This window comes from Oreochromis niloticus, linkage group LG8 (genome assembly GCF_001858045.2).
Source record: "Oreochromis niloticus isolate F11D_XX linkage group LG8, O_niloticus_UMD_NMBU, whole genome shotgun sequence".
NCBI lineage: Eukaryota > Metazoa > Chordata > Actinopteri > Cichliformes > Cichlidae > Oreochromis > Oreochromis niloticus.
Window position 1 is genome coordinate 10354635 of NC_031973.2, and position 19939 is coordinate 10374573.

Here is a 19939-nt window from a genome sequence, read left to right on the forward strand (position 1 = left end):
AACCTGACTTCTGCACAACACAACTAATGGTACCAATCCCATTAGGAAGGCAAGAAATTCCACAACTGAACCCTGACAAGGCACACCTGTGAAGTGAAAACCATTTCAGGCAACTACATCACGAAGCACACTGAGAGAATGCCAAAGGGTTTGCAGCACTGTCAACAAAGCAAACGGTGGCTACATAATTCCATACGTCTTGCTTCATATATTTGATGGCTTCAGTATGAATCCACAATGTAGAAAGTAGTAATAAATAAAAAGACATTAGATGAGAAGGTCCAAACTTTTGACTGGTAGTGTACGTATAAAAGTAGCTTCATGTAGGCTGTAACTAAATTAACAACATTCAAGTTTAATTTATATAATATGATGACTCTAGGAACTTTTTTTTACAATCAAGAACAGGGACTTCAGGGAGTAATTATAACAGGGATGGACATATACTATTTATTTATTTGTTGTTATTAACCCAATAGGGTGGATGTGGAGCAAGTTGTCATGTAACTGAGAGATTGGTGATTCAATCTTTGGGCAAGATACTGAAGGCTTAGTTCCTCCCAACAGATCCGATGGAATGTCTATGAATTATTTAAAAACAAAAAAAAAAAAAAAAAAAAAAAAAAAATCGACTGTTCGTGAATAAGCCTTGTACTATAAAGCACCTTGAGCGTTCATACATAGAAAGTGCTATATAAGTATTAGTCTACTTACCAACTCTTTAAAAACAATTCCAAATAAAAAATAATTTAATAGGAAATTTTTAAATAACTTTCCTCAAGCCTGTTTTTTTCCCCCAGTAATACTGCTGGTACCTCCTTCAGGTCTTATTAACAACTTTTATAAAGTTGCAGGAAAAACACCAGATGTTACAGGATGAGCTCACCAGAAAATAAACACTGATAACACATTTCTGTATCTGAACATTTTTATGGTTTTAAAAAAAAAAAAAAAAAAAAGTACAGTAAAAATAAAAATTTCCTCCAAAAATGCTGCAGTACTGATAAACTGGACAGTTAAACTGAAGAATACTCAGGCAGGGATTGGCCGATCACAGTGACACCTCGGCCCATCCCTGCTCTTCTCTCTTGGCCAGTGGATGAGTCGGGAAGAAGCTGCATTTACGATGAAACAACAGGGATGGGAGGAAAATAAAGGGGACCAGGAACATGAAAACACAACTACGAAGAACACTGAATCTCTGTTGTGAATTCTAAAACTTGGCAAAACCATCACTAACTTTTTACACCTTAAGAGTGACAAGACATACTCAAGGGTAATAAAATGACCATTTTCTCTTATTCACATGAAGTTAAATCTAAATCCCTTTGAGTTAACATTAGACTGAAGTGGCCGTGTCCCTTTTAGAGCAGACCTCCTCCTAAAAATAAGGCATCTGTAGTGCTATCAACTGAAACAACTGCAACAGGAGGGTCACACATGCATTCAGCGATCACAAACACAGAGCTAAGAACGTGGCTGCCGTACAGCTGAATTATAAACACTTGTATGATGGCTGGGGGATTCTCTGTCTGTAACCTCAGGCAAAAAACAAGAATAGGACAATATTTAAACAGAGTTACAGAGATATAATGGCAGCACAAAGATCATGAAATAACTACGAGGCAAGCCACTGTGTCGCTGCATGTGTGTGTGAAAGGAGCCAAGGAGCAGCGGTAAACAGTGATATGTTCTGAAGGCTGTTTTAGAGGTGGAGGAAGGCAGGCGAGGGGATTCGACAGCAGAAGGGTGGAGGAAGGGAGAGTAGTGCGGACCATGGTCAGCCATTTATGTGAAGGTGAGCCCAGCCTCGTTGTAGACCTTGAAGACCTTCTCGATGGCATTCACATAGGCAGCTGTCCTCAGGTCCAGACCGAGGTTATACTTGCTCGCTGTGCGCATGATTTGCTGCAAAAGAAGATGATGACACAGGTTATACATGCTACACCGCCAAGTTCAACATTTCAATGGATGCAGTTTCCTGGTTTAACCTGGTCAGCCAGACATTTGTTTAAATAGTGAAAAGTAAAAAGCCGTCTTTCAGGACAATATAAAAACTTTAACTCTTCTTTTCTCAGTCCCTTCCCGTCTCCTTACACACTGAGCAACTTTCTCTTACTTAGGGGTCTTAATGGGTCCACATCAGGCCTAAAACCGGGTTAGAATTATCTCAGAGGTTAACATTTATCAGATGTCCACATCATAGCAAGCTGCTGTTTTGTTTTTATGTTTTGTTTTGTGGTTTGTTTGTTTTTTGAAAAACAGGAACTGGCTGGCATATATTTGGTTGAGAAAAACAAACTACTGTGTTTACACATCCAGAAAAGGAGTGTTCAAAGTCTTTTCAGTGAGTTTTTGCTAGATGGGTAACAGCAGTTACAACAGTTTAGTCTTGACGGTAACAGTTGAAAAAGTTGAACTAATGACAGAGACCAGGTCGATAGACTGCATGTAATAGTTCCTTAAGATTCTGTCACTGCAGGAGTCAGAACAGGGTTGAGTAAGTTGAAGTAACTGTACAGGAAATATAGAAAAGAGTTTATACAGTGTTCAAACGAGTACCTTCATAGAAAGGACTACAAAGCAAATGAGTTTAGACTTTATCCCATCAAAGTCTAATAAAACAGAACAATATAAAATCAACGTTTAGCACATACTGTTATAAAATTTTGTTCCTGAAGGATCATCTGAACGTTGGCACTTTCCTTCCTAACATTGTTACCTTACAGTATAAAGTTCTCTGAGATGACTGTAGAAGAAATAAAAGTGTCATCTCACTGGTTATGAAACATGGACTGGACCACATTTACACCTGCCTCTCCATCACTTTGTTTCCGTCTCACATGCCTACAGCCCATTTAAAAAAAAGAAAGAAAGAAAGAAAGATGCACTTTGCATACTCTTTGGACTGTGGGAAGAAAATAAAGCAGACGGAGAAAACTCAGAGCCACAAGGAGAACAAAAAATCCACACAGACAGAAAGCTCCTTGTTTGAACCTCAACATTTCTTCTGTGAAGCGACAACACAAACTGCTGCACCACCACCCCATCCTGGAGCTCCATTTCAGAAAACAGGAAATGTGAGAGCTGTGGTTTAAGCACTGATGTCCAATTGACCGTAAAACAATCAAACCATAATTACATTGTGTGTGTTGTTAAACAGGACTTAATGACAACTAACAGGATGTGCCTGCTTACAAGTGGAAGCATTGTGCCTGATATTTTGTCTACCTGAACCAGTTTTTCAATGTGCAATTACGGTGATAAGAAGAAATAAAAAAAATGTTTGAGAACCACACCTCTGACATTTCCTGCATGATTACTTACCCGAGCAGATCTCTCCATAGTGTAGGCCAATCCAGAGTGAACAATGTCCTTCTCTGAGGCACCCTGTAAAGGACGATTATGTGTTAACCCCACATCAGGCTGAGCGACAATAGTAAAATAGTTCTTGGATTATTAATCAGTTGACAAAGAATAAACATTAGCTGGGTTAATCGCGTTTATTGATTAGAATCAGTTTCATATGGAGGCAACACACTGGTACTGTGTGGTACTTTTACACCATTTAAACAAGAAATGCATGTGTATGACAGCAGCTGTTACTTACAGCAACTCTGGCCTGGAAGTCAGCAGTAGGTACGATGGGAATGGGTCCTCCCTGCTTGCCAAACTTCCTCTCTAAACTTTCCTGAACAGACACTAAAGGAGATAACAGTAAAACAAAAACACAAATTAATCACAAATACTACAAATAGCAGTGATGACATGTCTGATTCACTGAGTGTATCATATAATTGGCTGTATGAGAGTGCCAATCAGAAAGTACATGAACAAAGCAAAAGAGCGACACCAGAAGATAGGTGACCACAGAGTCAGTTGATTTACAAAAAAAACAAAACAAAAAAAGGTAAGAAATGTAAGCATTTCTTCTCTAAATTCTTGTTGGCTACACAGTTTCACTCATTTTCTGTTTCTTTTGTTCTTTTTTTTGTTGCCCAACACCATCAAAAGATACTGCTTATCAAATCTTTAAAGAAGCTTATCTATGAGAGCAGTCAGAACTAAGTTGTTACTGTTGGAGGAAAGCAGCCTACCCTGGAACCACAAGAAATCAAACTGAGGACAAACTACATCTTAACCACGATGTAAAGGTGTTGTGATTGTATTTGCTAGTGAAAAGATTTTTATTCAAGATAAAAAAGGTACACAGGACGATTGTAAAGCATTTGAAGAAATTTACTACTACAGAGAGGAATAAAAAAAATATAGAGATCTAATTCTCATGCTGTCTCTCCATCTGAATAAAATGTTTTGGGTCACACGCACGCACACACACAAAAAAACTTGTACGAGTGAGTTTGTTTGCGTTTTATCATTATTTTTCATTCCAATTTGCAACACGTCTCTAATGTAATGAATAAATGTTGTCAGACAATATAAATACAATCTGTGTCCAGACAAAAGCATAAACTGCAGATTTGTACTCACTGAGGAGGTGGTAGTTTGAGTCCCTCTCATATTTGAAGGTTAGTCTTCCATAGCTGACATGGTTGAGATTCTTCAGCCACTCGAAATAAGATACCGTCACACCGCCAGCATTCAAGTACATGTCCTGCAAGCAGAAACAGTCTTCACTTCTCTGTATGGATAAGTGCACAGATGAAAAGGTCCTCTGGATGGAAAATATGACTTTTAAATATCTGATTATATATGTTATAGAAGAAATTATTTTACAAGCACATATCGAAACTGTATTTTAAAGCAAGAACTAGAAACAAGACTTAGTAATGTATTCCATCATATTTCTAGTTAGAATTTATATTTACAAATGCATGTTTTCAGTCCCAGTCCATTTGAACATGAGGAAAATATTTTAATTTACAAAGAGTTTAACCCTCAGCAAATGAATGTGTTTTATCGAAACTGTACGAGTGTGCTTTGATTAACCGTATTTGATGGATAGATGCTGGAAACACAAGAAAGTTACCCCAATAAACTGTTATTGATTCTGCTTTGTTTCTTGTGATCTGAGCTCAGAATGATGGGACTTCATGTCTTATTAACCAAGTCCTAACCAATTCAAATGTCAGACAAAAACATAATTACAAGAATATGTTTAAATAATAAAATAATGTGCTATACTAATCTAGATCTGGCCTTTTGTATAAATTTGAAGATTTCATTTGCTGTGCTTTGTCCCTTTTTCTAGAAAAATGTTTTTTGAGGATGTGAACTGCTGAATGAGCAGAGCAGATTGTTTTTCCTGATTATTTTTGCTTTAGACTGTTTATTTCTTGTTACTGTTTAAAAAAAAAATAAATGAAATGAAAAGATCAGCATGAAAATAAAATGAAATCGACACTTTTATTCTGTGAACAAAACCTTGTTTAACCTGTCATGCTTAAATCTGTTGTACAGTTCAGCTTAATTAAGTCTGAATGTGTATGAATGTGCAATGTGTGCACATGTATTGTCATTCAGGGAATCAAAACACACACAAAAATAATTCACTTAAAACAAACCAAAAAACAGCTTGTATTTCTCTGTGTGTTTGGTGGTGTGTGTGCTTACAGGAATAACCATGACGTTGTTTTCCAGGAAGATTTTATCAGCACCTGGGGTGGTGGGACCATTGGCACCCTCAGCAATGATCTGACAAAAATAAACACATATACTTAACCACTACCTGAACTGCTCAACCTTAATCATTTTAATCAAACTGACAGTTTAAAATCACAGCAGCTTTTGGAATCAGACAAAGAGTTTACCTTGGCCTTGATCTTCGGAGCATTGTTACGTGTGAGCTGCTTTTCTCCAGCTGCAGGAATCAGGATGTGGCAGTCCGCTTCCAAAATGTTCCCTTCATAGGGTTTGGCTCCTGGGAAACCCACGATGGTGCCATGTTGCTGTAGAGATGGATGTTTCAGTGGAGAATGAATAAGTACAATTTTAAAAAAAAAATAAAATAAAATTTAAAAATTAAGAAATGAGGGAAAGACGGCAGTGCTGATACCAGTTTATAATCCTCCAGCTGTTTGGGGTCAATACCATCTGGGTTGTAGATGGCTCCATCAATCTCTCCGATGCCCACACACTTGGCCCCAAACCTGTGCAGGTACCTCATTGAGTGGAGACCCACATTACCAAAGCCCTGTGAAAGTCACAGCACATAGTTATTACAAATAATTATTCCCCTTCTCCATCAACAAACAAAATGATGTTCATTTTTAAAAGCTACATACTCTGCTGCCACCATGTGGCCAGATGAGGTTAAGAAGAAAAAAAAAATCATCAAATCATTATTTCATTTGACTATGGATGGGTGACAGCAGTACAGTATATATGAGATTTGAAATTTCTCTATGCATTCAGCTGCACACACTATAAAACAGAACAAAAATGTGAATAAAAATGACTAAAACCAGATGCAGCAAGGAAAAGAAAGATACTTAAACACTAATGCCAAGATTCTGTATATCCAACTCCAGAAATTGGGATGTAGAAAGAAGATGACATTGTGTATAAGTTATAGATAAACCCCAAAGCACAAGTCTCACAGTTTTAAAGCAACAACATAGTTAATATTGCTAATATCGTTGCTGATATCGCCTTTTGGCCACTAACAGAGCTGCTGGATAAAGACAAGAAGAGAGACAACTTTACAAATGATTTTTTTTTTTTTTAAAAGAAAAGAAAAAGGGAGTAAATATATACCCCTGCTTTCATCTTAATACCACATTAAAGATCTGCTCTGTCCTTTCTCACTAATAAATCTCTAAGAAAATGTAATCTCAGCACAGCACAGAGTAATCCCCAAACACAGACACGGATTAGCTTTTTGAACATCCACATCATGAATCAGCTGTCGTCACAGCTTCTTCACCTCCTCACCCTATCGTCCCTCACTTTAAACCCACTCAGCAGTCATCATCATCCTTCAAAATCTTTGTTTCTTTACAGTCACTGAATCTGAACTATCTGCCACTTCGCAAATCTCAGTGAAGCCAGGACATTAAACTTCAAACATAATCTCAAGCAAATACAAGAAGATCCTTATATTAAAAAAAAAAAAAAAAATCTCAAATCTGCAAGTCTTGCAGCTAGCTTCACAGAGATGGTTACTAAATGAAATGGATGTAAACACACAGAGCTATTGATCAAGAATATCAGACTGCACTGCTGTCATGAAGAGGGGAAATTACAGAAAGTATTGTAAGAAAACAGCAGACACCACTGCCGAGGGCTTTCCTGCTTAGTTTGCGTCAGTGACACGTGAGGAGCTGCCATGTGACTACTGGAAATGAAACTGCTAAGCAAAATGCTGCTCTTTGACTTTTTATCTCTGCAGGCACACTTCTGCTTTCACATGGTTACAGTTAAAATCAGCACAGCTTTAAAGAAAAGACAAGTTCCTTTTAATCAACACTGCAAATGATTCCAATAATTGGATGCATTTCATTGATGAGTTTTCATGCTTGATTCTAAAACATATTAGTTTAAACTCAAACTGTTTTTCACAAAACCAGCTGGAACTTGAGCAGCAGAGCAGCCCAGTTTCTTTGTTAACTGGTTCCTCTCGATGAATCATCCTTTTCCATAAACAAAGAAGGGAAAACTTGAGCTTGCTGCTGCCTGTGCGGTATGAGGAGATCAGGCAAAAACAGATGGCACGGCTCTGATTGAGGCACAGCTTTAAAACCCCTCATCATGACTTCAAATGAAAACTTAAGTCCTGTGACTATCAGGGAGAAAACAGCCGCACAAGAGTCTGCATCACTGAAATCATTCTTCTTTGTTTCTCTTATCAAAGTGTACATGAGTCTGTGTACCTGGATAACAAAGGTCTTGTCATGGAAGCCAGGAGTGAGGCCCAGCATGCTCATGTAAGAAGCCTCATTAATGAAGTTCTCAATGCCGTGGAAAACTCCACGACCGGTGGCTGAGATACGCCCGTGGATTCCTCCTTGACTGATGGGCTTTCCTGTCACACATGCATGTGCGTTGATGTCCTGTAAGGAGAAAAAAAGAAAAAAGAAATCAGACCACAGTTTAAAACACTACTATGTACACAGCATCTTTGCACACAGATTATTGAAACCTCAGTTGGGCAGTGTTGGAAGAGAAACCGACAAACACAAAAACTTCCAGCATTATAATGAATAATGTAAACCAAAGAAACCAAGATTTTTTTTAATGAATCAGGTATCTGGTATGTGCCACATACAACCTTATTTAATCAGTAGGTAGGCTAGACCATTACAAGAATTTGCAATAATTTATGCTTAACAAAAAACACCTTGTAGTATTTCTAAAAAAAACTAACAATATTTTAAATGTTTATGATTCAAAACACTTGCTTAGATTCAACTATATAATTCCACAAATTTAGACAAACTCTTTAAAGCTGGCACCACCAAAAATAAGCAACCATGCATGAGTAATTTTTTCACTGCAAAGTTCAGACAAAGCCATCCAGTAGGCCAAATGTTTTGCCAAGCCAGAGCCACAGTCTCCAGTGACCATCAATGGCACTCCCCCCTTTTCCTGCTCAGCTTCAGCTCAGGTATTGCTTAATATACATGCAGATGTCATAAAATGTCATGTGTGGCCCAGGTACCATGACACGTACTACACTTACTACCCAAGCTCCTCTTCCCTCAGATACCCAGAGTAGGAATTTGTGACCTACTCCATAGGGGTATCTGGAGCAGAGGTCACATGACTGTGTAAGGCGAGAGGAGACCAGAGAGAAGAGTGGAACAGGACCAACACAGTTTTTAAATCATTGATATTCACACATGAATGAGCCCGAAGTGGTGACTGCTGGATATTGACCTTAACTGGAACATAGCACCCATCACATGAATGTGAGCAAACAAAATGACTACAACACAACCAGCAGGCCAATTTGGTAACGCTGGCATTACAACCTTTGTAGGGAATCTCCCAGTGTGAACTGGATCTATTTGTTTATAAACTAAACACTGATTACATTTAATTATCAGCATTCATTCTTGCACGTCCTTTCTTAAGTTATGAACATGCATAGCGTGCATCTGTATTTTATACCTGGCTATATTGTTTCATGTTTTTTGCACTTCTCTCAGATCCTGATCTCAATGATACAAACTGTTTTAAGAGTTTAATAATAACAAGAACAACAACAACAATAATTTAAAGTAGAAATATGTCTGTTATATGGTTTAAATCCTCAACTTCTCAGTGTTTCTAGAACACCACTGTGTTCATCAATGTTGCTTGTCTCTTACCAAGTATTAATAGGAAAAAATAAATGTCAAGAATAGACTGAGATATTACTTTGCGTGTTTGGCTTTCGGATGTCTGAGGTTATCCTTGAAAGGCATGGATACAAGAGTGTGCACCTAAGAGTGCTCCTGTGGTCACAATGGAAGGCCATGTTGTGGTTAGTTGTAAATGTTTGCTGTGTGCCATAGTTGTGAGCGTTTTGTTTATTTGTTCACTTTGTTTGTCTTTCAATTTAAAAATGAAAATAAATCTTATTAAAAAAAAAAAAAGAAGAATAGACTGAGATGTGTACTATTAAGCAAGATTAATGGGATAGCAAGAAATGTCAGTTTTCTGTGTCATAAAAGTGTGTTGTTGTTTTTTTTTTTTAACTTGGCAAATCCCTATGGTGACTTATGTGCAACACATAACCTGGTCTGCAGCAGGCTGTGCTCAAACTTTTGGCTGAAAGCGCCATGTTTTTTTCTAATTCTTTTATTTAAAACAATTTTTCCAGTGCAATAATTGTTGGAGGAATACATTTTATATGTGCAAGTTGTATCTCACTGCTGCCAAGTCTCTTCCACAGCTGAAATATTTTAGCTATTCTTGACACAGATTAGAAAATTGATCAGGCCATGACCAAGAATGCCTTCTCAATTATCAAAGTTCGTTCTACTTACTTGTAATAAGTGGCATTCACGAAAAGGCATATAATGCGTGAAATGCTCCTTTTCATGTGAGCATGCACAGAAGTGAGAAGCCCAGCTTATGTTATTAACTAATAACAGCAGTTATTAACTTGTCTGTCATCTGTGGGGGGTTTTCGATCCAGCTAATGCGCAGAGAGCCTGACTGTGTTGAACCTCCTTTGCAGTACAACACTGTTAAAAAATATAATCCCTTTCAAATTGTTAACTTTGAAACAATAAGGTGTTGTAAGCAGAGAAAGGGTAAAAGATATGAGTAATATTATGGTCTCTTCTTGCTGCTAACAAGTAAAATATCAGTCAACTGAGAGTTCTCTGACAATTATAGTTTTTAGATCAAACCAGTTGTAAACAACACATGATCGCATGTGAAACAATAAACATGGGTAAATATTTTCCATGTTTAATCAAATAAACCTTGTTTGACAGACTGAGATAGCACAATGATTAGCTGATAACACGAACAGAGGCCTCAGTCTGAAAAGCTCCTTTTAAGACACGAGGAATGCTTCTGTGGTCAGCTGGAAAGGGCGAGGCAGGAAACCACTGTTCATGGTTTATGTATGACTCACTCCTTGTTTTTTTAATTTAGCCGGTTTTAAAATTTGTGCCGAAACTGCAGCCAAGCCAGACAGACTGGCTATGCCGTCTACAAAATAATATATCCATTAAGTCTGAGAACTTACAGTATGTGCAATAGTGTTCGCATACGTGTCGGCAATCCAGGACATTTCCCTCTCGCCTGTGCTCATGTCAGGAGCAGGGACATCGATGCCAGGTCCTGTTGAGCAAAGACAGGAAGGAAAGGAAAGAAAGGGAGAGAGAGGGGAAGAGAGTTTAAAAAAAGAAAAAGAGTATAATATCACAAACTCTGAGCACCAGGCTTCGTGTCCTTGTGTGACATAACCATGTGCCTCAAAGGGCCTCAAGATGTGAAAACAGCAGCAAGCATGCAGACAGAAAATAACTGAATCTGTCCACAGACAGATAGACAGAGAGACAGACAAGTGCTGTGGGCAGATGGTGGGTACCTTTTTACCTCCAAGCTCCACAAGCAGCAACTATTGTTGACTACTGGTATATAACAGACAGCGTCATATCCCTCAGTAGTGTTTAAAGTAAACACATTATGAACATTTTAATTGCATCCAGGTGAGGGTCAATAAACAGGTGGTATAGGGGCCCATTAACCCATGGAACCACTGAACAAGTTTTCTGTGACTTTGCTCAACATAGTAAACACATCTATGTCAGCTTCCTGGAGAAAGTAAATGAAATTACCATATTAATCTTTGTGAGGTTGAGTTAAAAAAATTAATTATTCTGACAAATGACCAAGTAGTGACAAATATGCATACGTGTTCCCTTGTTTTTACCTTTTTAAAAAAAAAATAATCTTAGGTTCTTTAATGTGATCTTAAAGGGCTGATTTTGTCAAAAGTTGTCCATCAGCTAGACTGGAACGACCTGTGCCAAACAAGAACAATTATGTACCCTCAAGAAACTAACCCAGTATTTTTTTCCCCCATATACTGTAATTAAGCATAACCTTTTATGTCAATTTGTACTTCCAAACTAAATTAATTACTTTGCAGATTCTGATTAATAATACATAACCAAAGTTATGATTTACTATTAAAGTATACCTGGCAATATACCCAGCAGTATGTGAAGTTTATGAGCCCAAAAATTAGCCTCAACTTTGCCACCTACTGCCAATCTTAGTATTTAAACTATAAATCTAGGGAAAATAAAAATTAATAAGACGGATTTTTAAATATATTATTATTTTTACTCATGTGACTTTTGATACTTTAGTACCCAAGTTCCAATTTTTAAAATGCCAACTTTTACTCTGTAGGTTATCCCTATGTACTTTAACTTAAGAAAAATATCAGTGATCAGTGTACCTGCATCTTGTCCTGACTATATACTGTAAATATACATTAGCTAATTTTTTATGATTTTTTGGTTTCTCCACCTTTATAAATATCAGAAGTGAGTTTCCTTAACCATTATTAGTTGTCTACCCTTTTACTTGACAGACACACTCTGAAGGACCCCAACCTGAATAAACACCATTAGAAGACTGGAAATGTTTACCTTCACGGGTGAAAGTATTTACCTCTCACTTCTAAAGCCCATTAAACAGTTAAAACAACCAACCACACACTAGAAACTCACCAATGAAGCCCTTCTTGGCCAGCTCAATCGTGAATCTCCTGGTAATCTTCTCCAGCTCATTGTCCTGCAACAAAGTGTGGTTACATTACTTCCAGAAAACTAAACAGTTCATATAAACAAATTCCTATCAGATGTTAAGAAAGATGCTTAAGGCATCTGTGAGGTTTTGTGAGAGTTTTCTCTTCAGTTGACTATAAGCTTAGATGAACAGTTGATGACCTTTAAATAAATGACAGTGCCCTATAATTAAGCAATCAAAGACAACAAAAAAAGAAGAAAAATGAAAAAGGCTCGTCTCCTTTACCACCTCAAGTTTATTGAGTGATTGATCTCTTATGTTGTTGTTGTTACGAGGGTTTTATTAATTATGTGAGAATAGGCTTGCAATCAGAAGGCTTACAGAGTAATTCTTAGGATTGATCTTGACTCCAGCTTTGGCTCCCCCAAATGGCACATCTGGAAGATAATAATACAGCTTTATAACCACAAGAACATGCATACATTACTTTGCAAATACCCATGAAGACATACAAGATAGAAGCAGGAAAAAAAGAAAATTGGCTAATTATTCTCTGGCATTTCCACATAAGTACCAATCTCCTGTACAGTATTAATATGTGTGCAGAGTTCAGGGATGACCTTCTGTAGACTTTGTGGAAGGCTAAGACTTTAATGCTTACCAACAACAGCACATTTGTAGGTCATCAGAGAGGCCAGGGCTTTCACCTCGTCCACAGACACATCTGTACTGTAACGGATACCTGAGGAAAACGCACACAGAGGGAACCATTTGTAACAGGGCCTGTATAGAAAAGCTGAAAATAAAGGTCTCAATGGTTTTCCATGCACAAAATGTAACCTTCCTTCATATTTTCTATGTTTTTATTAGCTCATTAATCAGTTTAAGTGTGTTATATATTGATAGAAGATTGTATATTCAGTCTGTAACCTGGATAAGTCCTTGACTTCAGTCAAACAACCAGCTTTCCTTACAAAGATTTTTCACTGTACTGCCCTTCAAGTATCTGTCTCCCAGCCATAATAATAAATTCTCTGAATTCTCTAAATACTAAGGGAAGGCACTTCAGCGTTTCCTTGATTATTTCCTTTAGCAGAGGATACATTGGACCTAAGAAAGGGAGATCATGACATCTTCATAGTAAAGCACCAAAAAAACCCAAACAAACAAAAAGTCCCAACACATAATTAACACGTTAGTTAAAATTGAATTTGCCATTGCATGGCATGACTTGCTGTTTTGAAGCTTCAGTGGTAGGCTATTAAAGGCAGGGATGAAATTACTCTGCTGCAATAAAATATACTTCTTATCAAGCTGTTGCCATATGTGAAGACTGTAAAACAGCTAATAAGATTATGAGCTACATTAAAATGACAAGTGAATTTAGGGGTTACCATTTTCCATTAGTTATATTGCCAGCTTTTATAACCATCTTTAATTAGAGACTTCACAAAATTAGAAGTGGACTGGATCACATCTCAAGCATGAAGTGATAATGAGTGGACATGGACAGTATGGGCAACTAATCTCAATGCGATACCCATTTTATTTCACTTTATAGGGCATCCATTCCCCATCTAAAACCACAGCCTTGGTGGGCATGAAGTCATATTGCTCACCCTTTTTAAACATGACCTCCATGAAACAACACGATAACAACAAGTTGGTGAAGGTATTTATAATGCACTTTTTATATTCCATTATCAGGACATTGCACTTTCACCACAGCAGCATCAGACCAACAACATCCACTGTCATATCATGAAGCAGCCAGAGTATTCTTGGTCTTAAAGTGTCTCCCCTATCTGTAGAGGTTAGCAACAGCAAAAGAAAATGAATAACAGAAGGACTGAAAAACCAGAATAATAATGACTACACAAGACCACATGAATGGGTCAAAGATCGCCAAGTGTGTACGGCAGTCAGGGCAACAATAATGGGTGGGCGGAGACCAAATGAACCAATCGTAGCCCCCCATTGTGCCCCCAGCCCTTCAGCTGGAGTCATACCTTCCTGTTTTCTGGCGTTTACTAGCGTCACCGCAGCAACATGTGCAACATTACATGAGATCATATAGCATGTCACGCTGCCCCCGTCTCACTGGCACAGTGTGTGTGCGCACACGAGTTAGATGGCAATGCCAAAAATAGTGCAGGGTCCAGGGTTAGCTTACACACACGAACCCAAGGACGAAGCGCACAAAGAGGAGACGGCAGCATGTTTTGTGTGTGCATATCTAGCTATGCTTGTTCAACTGAATGCTGAAAACTACAGCACAAGTAAAAGCCCCTCCTACTATGGAATCATCTTACACAGAGGCCCTCCAGCACAGACAAACACCACCAAGCAGTTTTAGCCAGAGTCAAAAGGGAAATCACTAGCATTTTAATATTTCTCATAACCAGGTTTGTTCATTTTTGCTTAACAGATAGCAGGAAAATGTATACATTTATGCCATATAAAGGCATCATATTCTCATTTTCTTTAGAGTGCATTTGTTACATACATAACAAATCCCACCAAATAATCATTAGGAAGCAGGAAACATCCTGCACTTTACTTGATTACGGAATTTTATCCGTACATACTAGTATTTTCATTACTGCAGTTAGAGCTTCTGCTTTCTTTGCTGTTCTGGCAACACTGCATTAAACTATAGTGAATGGAAAACAGAGGTACTAAAAACATTTAAAAACAAAGCTCTGCGTTTCAGAGCATTGCTCCTGCTCTTATTTTCCATTCATCCAAAGATCAGCTGAATTACCACAGCCAGCAAAGGACAATTGTATGTTTACTGATCAAATTAAAAAAAGGAGGGGAAAAAAGGCTGATTATCAAACCATCCCCCATCCAACCATCTTTTCCCCACCCAACCAACAGAGAACCACAGCAACAAGTACCAAAACAGACTGTAAACACATTCCTCTAAAATGGGAGGGCAGATTTGAGTTTTCTCTCAAAGTTAAACTTCCTCCAGCACTCAAACTAATGGCTCTCTCTGGTCCAAACAAAAGTGTCAATTATCTAACATTAAAAACATTTTTAAATGTTATTTTTAGATGGCAAAATTCTTTACCATAAATATATTTAAATAGTACTATAACTTGTACATTGAAATTCTTTTTTAAAGCCAGGTTGTTTTCTGTCTCAAACTGGGGAGAAAATGCACATGTTTACATCATTAGTTCCCATACAGTGGAGATAAAGAGTTGGTGTTTCTTGATTTAATAAATGCATTTCCATGTTACTTTATGTGTTGGCCACTTGACTGTATTATAACTAAGAAAACTACTATTTATGGTGTTAAAAGCTCTACTAATTATTTTTCAATTTTTCCTCTAAACATCAGGACACTGACTAGACCCATGTAAAGGAATTTGGACAGCTGTAAGCAGATATTTTTATCAAGGTGTAATTCACAAGTCTTTGAGTGTTTGAAGTGTAAATTTGTCAGAGAAAGCCTCTGATTAGGAACGGAGGACTGTGACACCGTTTTGTTTTGTTAAATGTGCATTTTAGTGAAACTGGTTCTACTTAATGTCTTCATGTTTTTATGCAGTATCAGAAGTCCTCTGTATCTGCATTTTTTCACAATATTGCAGTTCACATGTGACAACAGTGACATGAAATAACCTACAAATGTATTCCACTTCTGCACAAAAAAAGGAGAACAATGGGAATCACTATGAAGACTATACAAAATTTCAGTAGCCTTTTTCAGTTTTGCATGCACATTCACACAGACATAACACTTCTTGCATTCACATATCCAGTTAAAGGCAGCGTGGTCCAGCCTGGCAGCTGTCAGTCTATGTGGCTCTCAAAAGGGGGAAGATGAGCACAACATGCACACTCAGACAGCCTTTGCACTTTGTAGTTTGATCTGAATACAGCAAAAGCTTCATACACTACATCAATGATTAAGCCACTGAAAGATAACAACTTCAAACCATATTCAGACCATTATCCATGGGACTGACATGAAGGACCAATGCTTCAAGCTATTTCAAATCTGTAACAACTGCATATGACAGCTAAACCAATATGAGATCATAAACTGGGCCTGATAAGAAATAAGTTTAAATGATGGACTTTATTCTACTTATTTCATTTTTACTGGTTCAAAATGATAATTTCTGGACATTTGAAAATTAAATGTGTGTTTTATACTTAAGTTAATTAAACCCCACTTAAAAAACAGACAGGTGGGTTTCCCTTATTAAAACCCAGAAACCCAGATTAAAAACCCAGATTCCTTTTTGGCCTTTTAGCCTTTATGGATAGAGACAGTATAGAGAAACAGAAAAGTGGGGAGAGAGAGGGGTAGACACACAGTAAAGGGCCATGGGCCTACTCAGCCACTGAGCTAAACCCAAGCCCAGGCCCCATTTTTGATATGCTTGGTGTAGAAATCACTCTTCTTCTCTTGAAAGTGAAACTAGGTGGTTGTTGCTTTGTGGTCATCAAAGTGCCAAATATGCATTTTAAAAACTCAGCAGCAATGCCACTTCCCAAACTCAGTTACTCCAAATTCCACAACTTTTGCTGTAAACAACTTCATGTATTAACTGTTCTTTTTCTGTATACATCTGTCAACCACAAGAAACATGCAGCTAGCCAAGTTACAGCTCAGCTTTAGGGGGCTGTTGCCATTAAACGTTTATAAGCTGTCACTACCATGAACCTCTTGTCAGTGGTACATGGAGACTTTGGTATATGCCTGAAAGGTGTAGTTGAATAGAAAAAAAATTGTTCCTACATAAAACTGCTCACAATAAGATCTGTATATTTTATTTTGATTACTCATGTCATTATATTTGGGAAGAGATATTGCAGTTTTCATTTATTAGGGGATTTTTTTTTCTTTTAAATGGGACAGTTTGGTCCACAAGGCAAATGCCATTTATTTCCACTCTGCTGTTTTATGATACCTACAAAACTGGGTAACAAACCAAATAAATAAATAAATAAATAAATAAATATGATTTTGTGTCAGTTACACATTTTTTATTACTAATATTGCAACTACACAAAAAGTAATGAATAAGATTTAAATTTACTATATTACTAAATATCAAAGGGTGTAACTGAGTAATTAGAGTAGTTAAACAAGTAGTAGCAAGTAGCAAATAGTTAAACAGATTGGTTTCTTGTGCAGTGCAAACTACAATCAGCTAACGTCTAGGTGTTAATTATCTGGTTGGTTCCGTGGTTGCAAAAGTGCCTTACTGCAACAGTATATAATGAGAGATTAACGATATCTCAGATGGATCAATAAAGTTTGTTTTACACAAAATTACATACAATTGTGCGTTGACCACAAAAGATTAGCGCTAGCTCAACAGATGAATAAATGTACTTTACACACATTCACGTGTATGCCTTTGTAGAGAACTGTGCCCTGTTACTGTAACTATTAGCTATTAGTCCAGCATGGATATGGCTTTAGATTTTCAGGAATAATGCTACTGTGAAGGGCAGTTCATGCAAGACTGTTCTGATTTTGCTTTGGATTGGGGAGATGCTCATGATGCTGGACAAGCTTATTGATTTTGAATGTCCCTATATTGCTTCTGAGTGCTGGTTACTGCCTGGACAGGCAGTAGTGCTATAAATTCATAAATGGGTTATATTACCGTTAAGTGGTTTGTCGGGTGGGTGGGTGGTGGTGGGTGAAAGATATTTCATGTGGGTGCCACACTGACTCATCTAGGCAGATAGTTTTCCAACCTTGTTTTTTTTTTTTTTTTAACCAATTCTTTTGTACAGGCCTCATAGACAACATGCAATGTCCATGTCTTGAACAGAAATAGGCCTCCCCTTGGAAGGGGCTGCATTCACTACATTAAGCAGCTGCCGTGGAAAGGTTTCACAGTGTCATTACCAGGCTAGTGTCTCTCCACACCACTGAAACCTGCCCTTTGTCTGGTCAGCAAATGAAATGCATGTCTTCTTTCTTCAGAGAATTCCTCTTCTCTATAACACCCTCCCCCATCTGTTACACTGACAAATAGGATGCCTGGAAACACAGCCACCCCCGCCTAAACTTTAATGCCTCATCTTTTTTATATACATTGCAACCTTCTGTTCACAGTTTACCCAGGGTGCGTTGCAGCAGTAGCCCATTGACGCTTCTGGTTTTGAACCTTGAACTATATACTCCAGAGCAAATGCAATAGTATACCATGTATTTGCAGTAGTTTTAGGAGGATCACAATGTAAACTTCTGCATTTGCCCTGTTTTCCTGTGTTTTGTGCTGCACATGTGGAGATGTCAGCATAAAATTATGTATGACACCTGATGCCTGTAGGTCTGTTTTCTCCATAATATTTAGAGTGAGACTGCGCTTTAACTCTTCATCAAACCGCAGGCTGACAAAGTTAGTATGCATGCATAACTACCTTAAAAACTGAAGCTTTTTAAGACTGGACAAAGTATGGGTAACTGCTAGCTTGCAAGCTAACCAACTAGAGCAGATACAGGTGAGGAAGAAGGTCACTGCTGTTGTGACACATAATAAACAAACATAGGAAACATGATGCTAATTTAGCAGTAAAAAGTCTAAGGTTCAATTACTGGAGTAATGCGTGTTTTTAGTTTATTTTATGCTTTTTCAAAGCAAGCTAACATTGCTGCTAAATAGTGCTAAAAAGCAGGCTAAAGCTAGCTGTCAAACGGGTTGGTGGAGGTGGTTTGGCTCAGTTCTTACCCCCTTTGCACGGTGTCCTGTGCTGGCTGTGTTGGGCGCGGTAGCCCTCCACCACCTCCCACTCTCCGTTATCCCTCTTGATGGGGAAAGACACGCTCAGGACGTGATTACAGGGCTTGATGATGCGCAGGATGCCCCGCACACGGTTCCGCTTCTGCTCTGGGCTCTCCCTAGTCTTCAGATCCTCCACCAGCTTGTCCTCTACGATAGCGGCCCCGCGGTCGAAGAAGCCCTCGACCATCCTGAAGAAGTTAGGGTCGTCGGGCTGGTTCGCTGCGTCGGCATAGCGACGGACCCTCATCAGGGAAGAGGACGCCGGGAGAGCGGAATCCACGCACCCCGAGGCCAGGGCACTACCCGCAGAGCGGCTCAGCAGCTCCCCGAAATACCGATACATGACTAAAACTAGCTAACCGTGTGAACAAACTAAAGAAAAGGCAACTAAACAACAACAAGGACAATGGGGGTGACGACAGGAAAAGGGGATAGAATGAGAGACACAACAGCTCTTCACCGTGTCCCGTCCTCTGGCTGAGTGGGGAATGGCATGTCTTGTCGTGTCAGTTGGCTTTAAAAGGCAGCGCGAGCCGACGACACCAACTGAGGCTCTCCCAGACGCACGCGCAAGAGGAGGGCCTACATGGGTACGCGCAATTGCCAAACCGTTAAGAGTGCGCGCTCCCGGGTTTAAACCATTGGTTTATAATGCCAGTGAAAAGAAAAGGTCCGGGCACAAATGTGTAACCGGCACGAGCCTCCTCTTTCTCTCTTCAGTAATCAGGCATATAGATCGGTGCAAAATTATATCTGATATAAAATAGAAAATGTTTTTCATCAGGACAATGACATATTCAGTGCTGTCAGAAACTATTCTTCCGCTGCTTAATTTCTTTCTTGAAGTTAAAGACAGTGTTTATGATTCAGCAATAAGAAAGAGAGTGGGGAGAGTTTGCATCCATGGGAGAATTCCAAGGAGAAAGCCACCACTGACCAAAATAAACACAATCCCTCGTCTGGCATTTCCAAAACAACATCTGATCCCCAGAACAATAGGGAAAATGTTCTGT

At 38.5% G+C, this 19939-nt stretch overlaps 1 protein-coding gene across 1 annotated transcript; it reads right to left on the bottom strand.

The window, feature by feature from the left end:
- Positions 1 to 652: 652 nt before the first annotated feature.
- On the bottom strand, positions 653 to 19473 carry glud1b (glutamate dehydrogenase 1b). The gene is made up of 13 exons (XM_003441757.5): positions 18873 to 19473; positions 12824 to 12904; positions 12544 to 12599; positions 12144 to 12207; positions 10646 to 10740; positions 7833 to 8012; positions 6017 to 6154; positions 5772 to 5909; positions 5575 to 5655; positions 4492 to 4615; positions 3611 to 3702; positions 3328 to 3390; positions 653 to 1908 (listed from the first exon to the last, which is right to left on the bottom strand). Exons 1-13 carry the CDS (start codon positions 19267 to 19269, stop codon positions 1789 to 1791), a joined length of 1629 nt encoding a protein of 542 aa, XP_003441805.1. The 5' UTR covers positions 19270 to 19473; the 3' UTR covers positions 653 to 1788.
- Between the last annotated feature and the right edge of the window lie 466 nt (positions 19474 to 19939).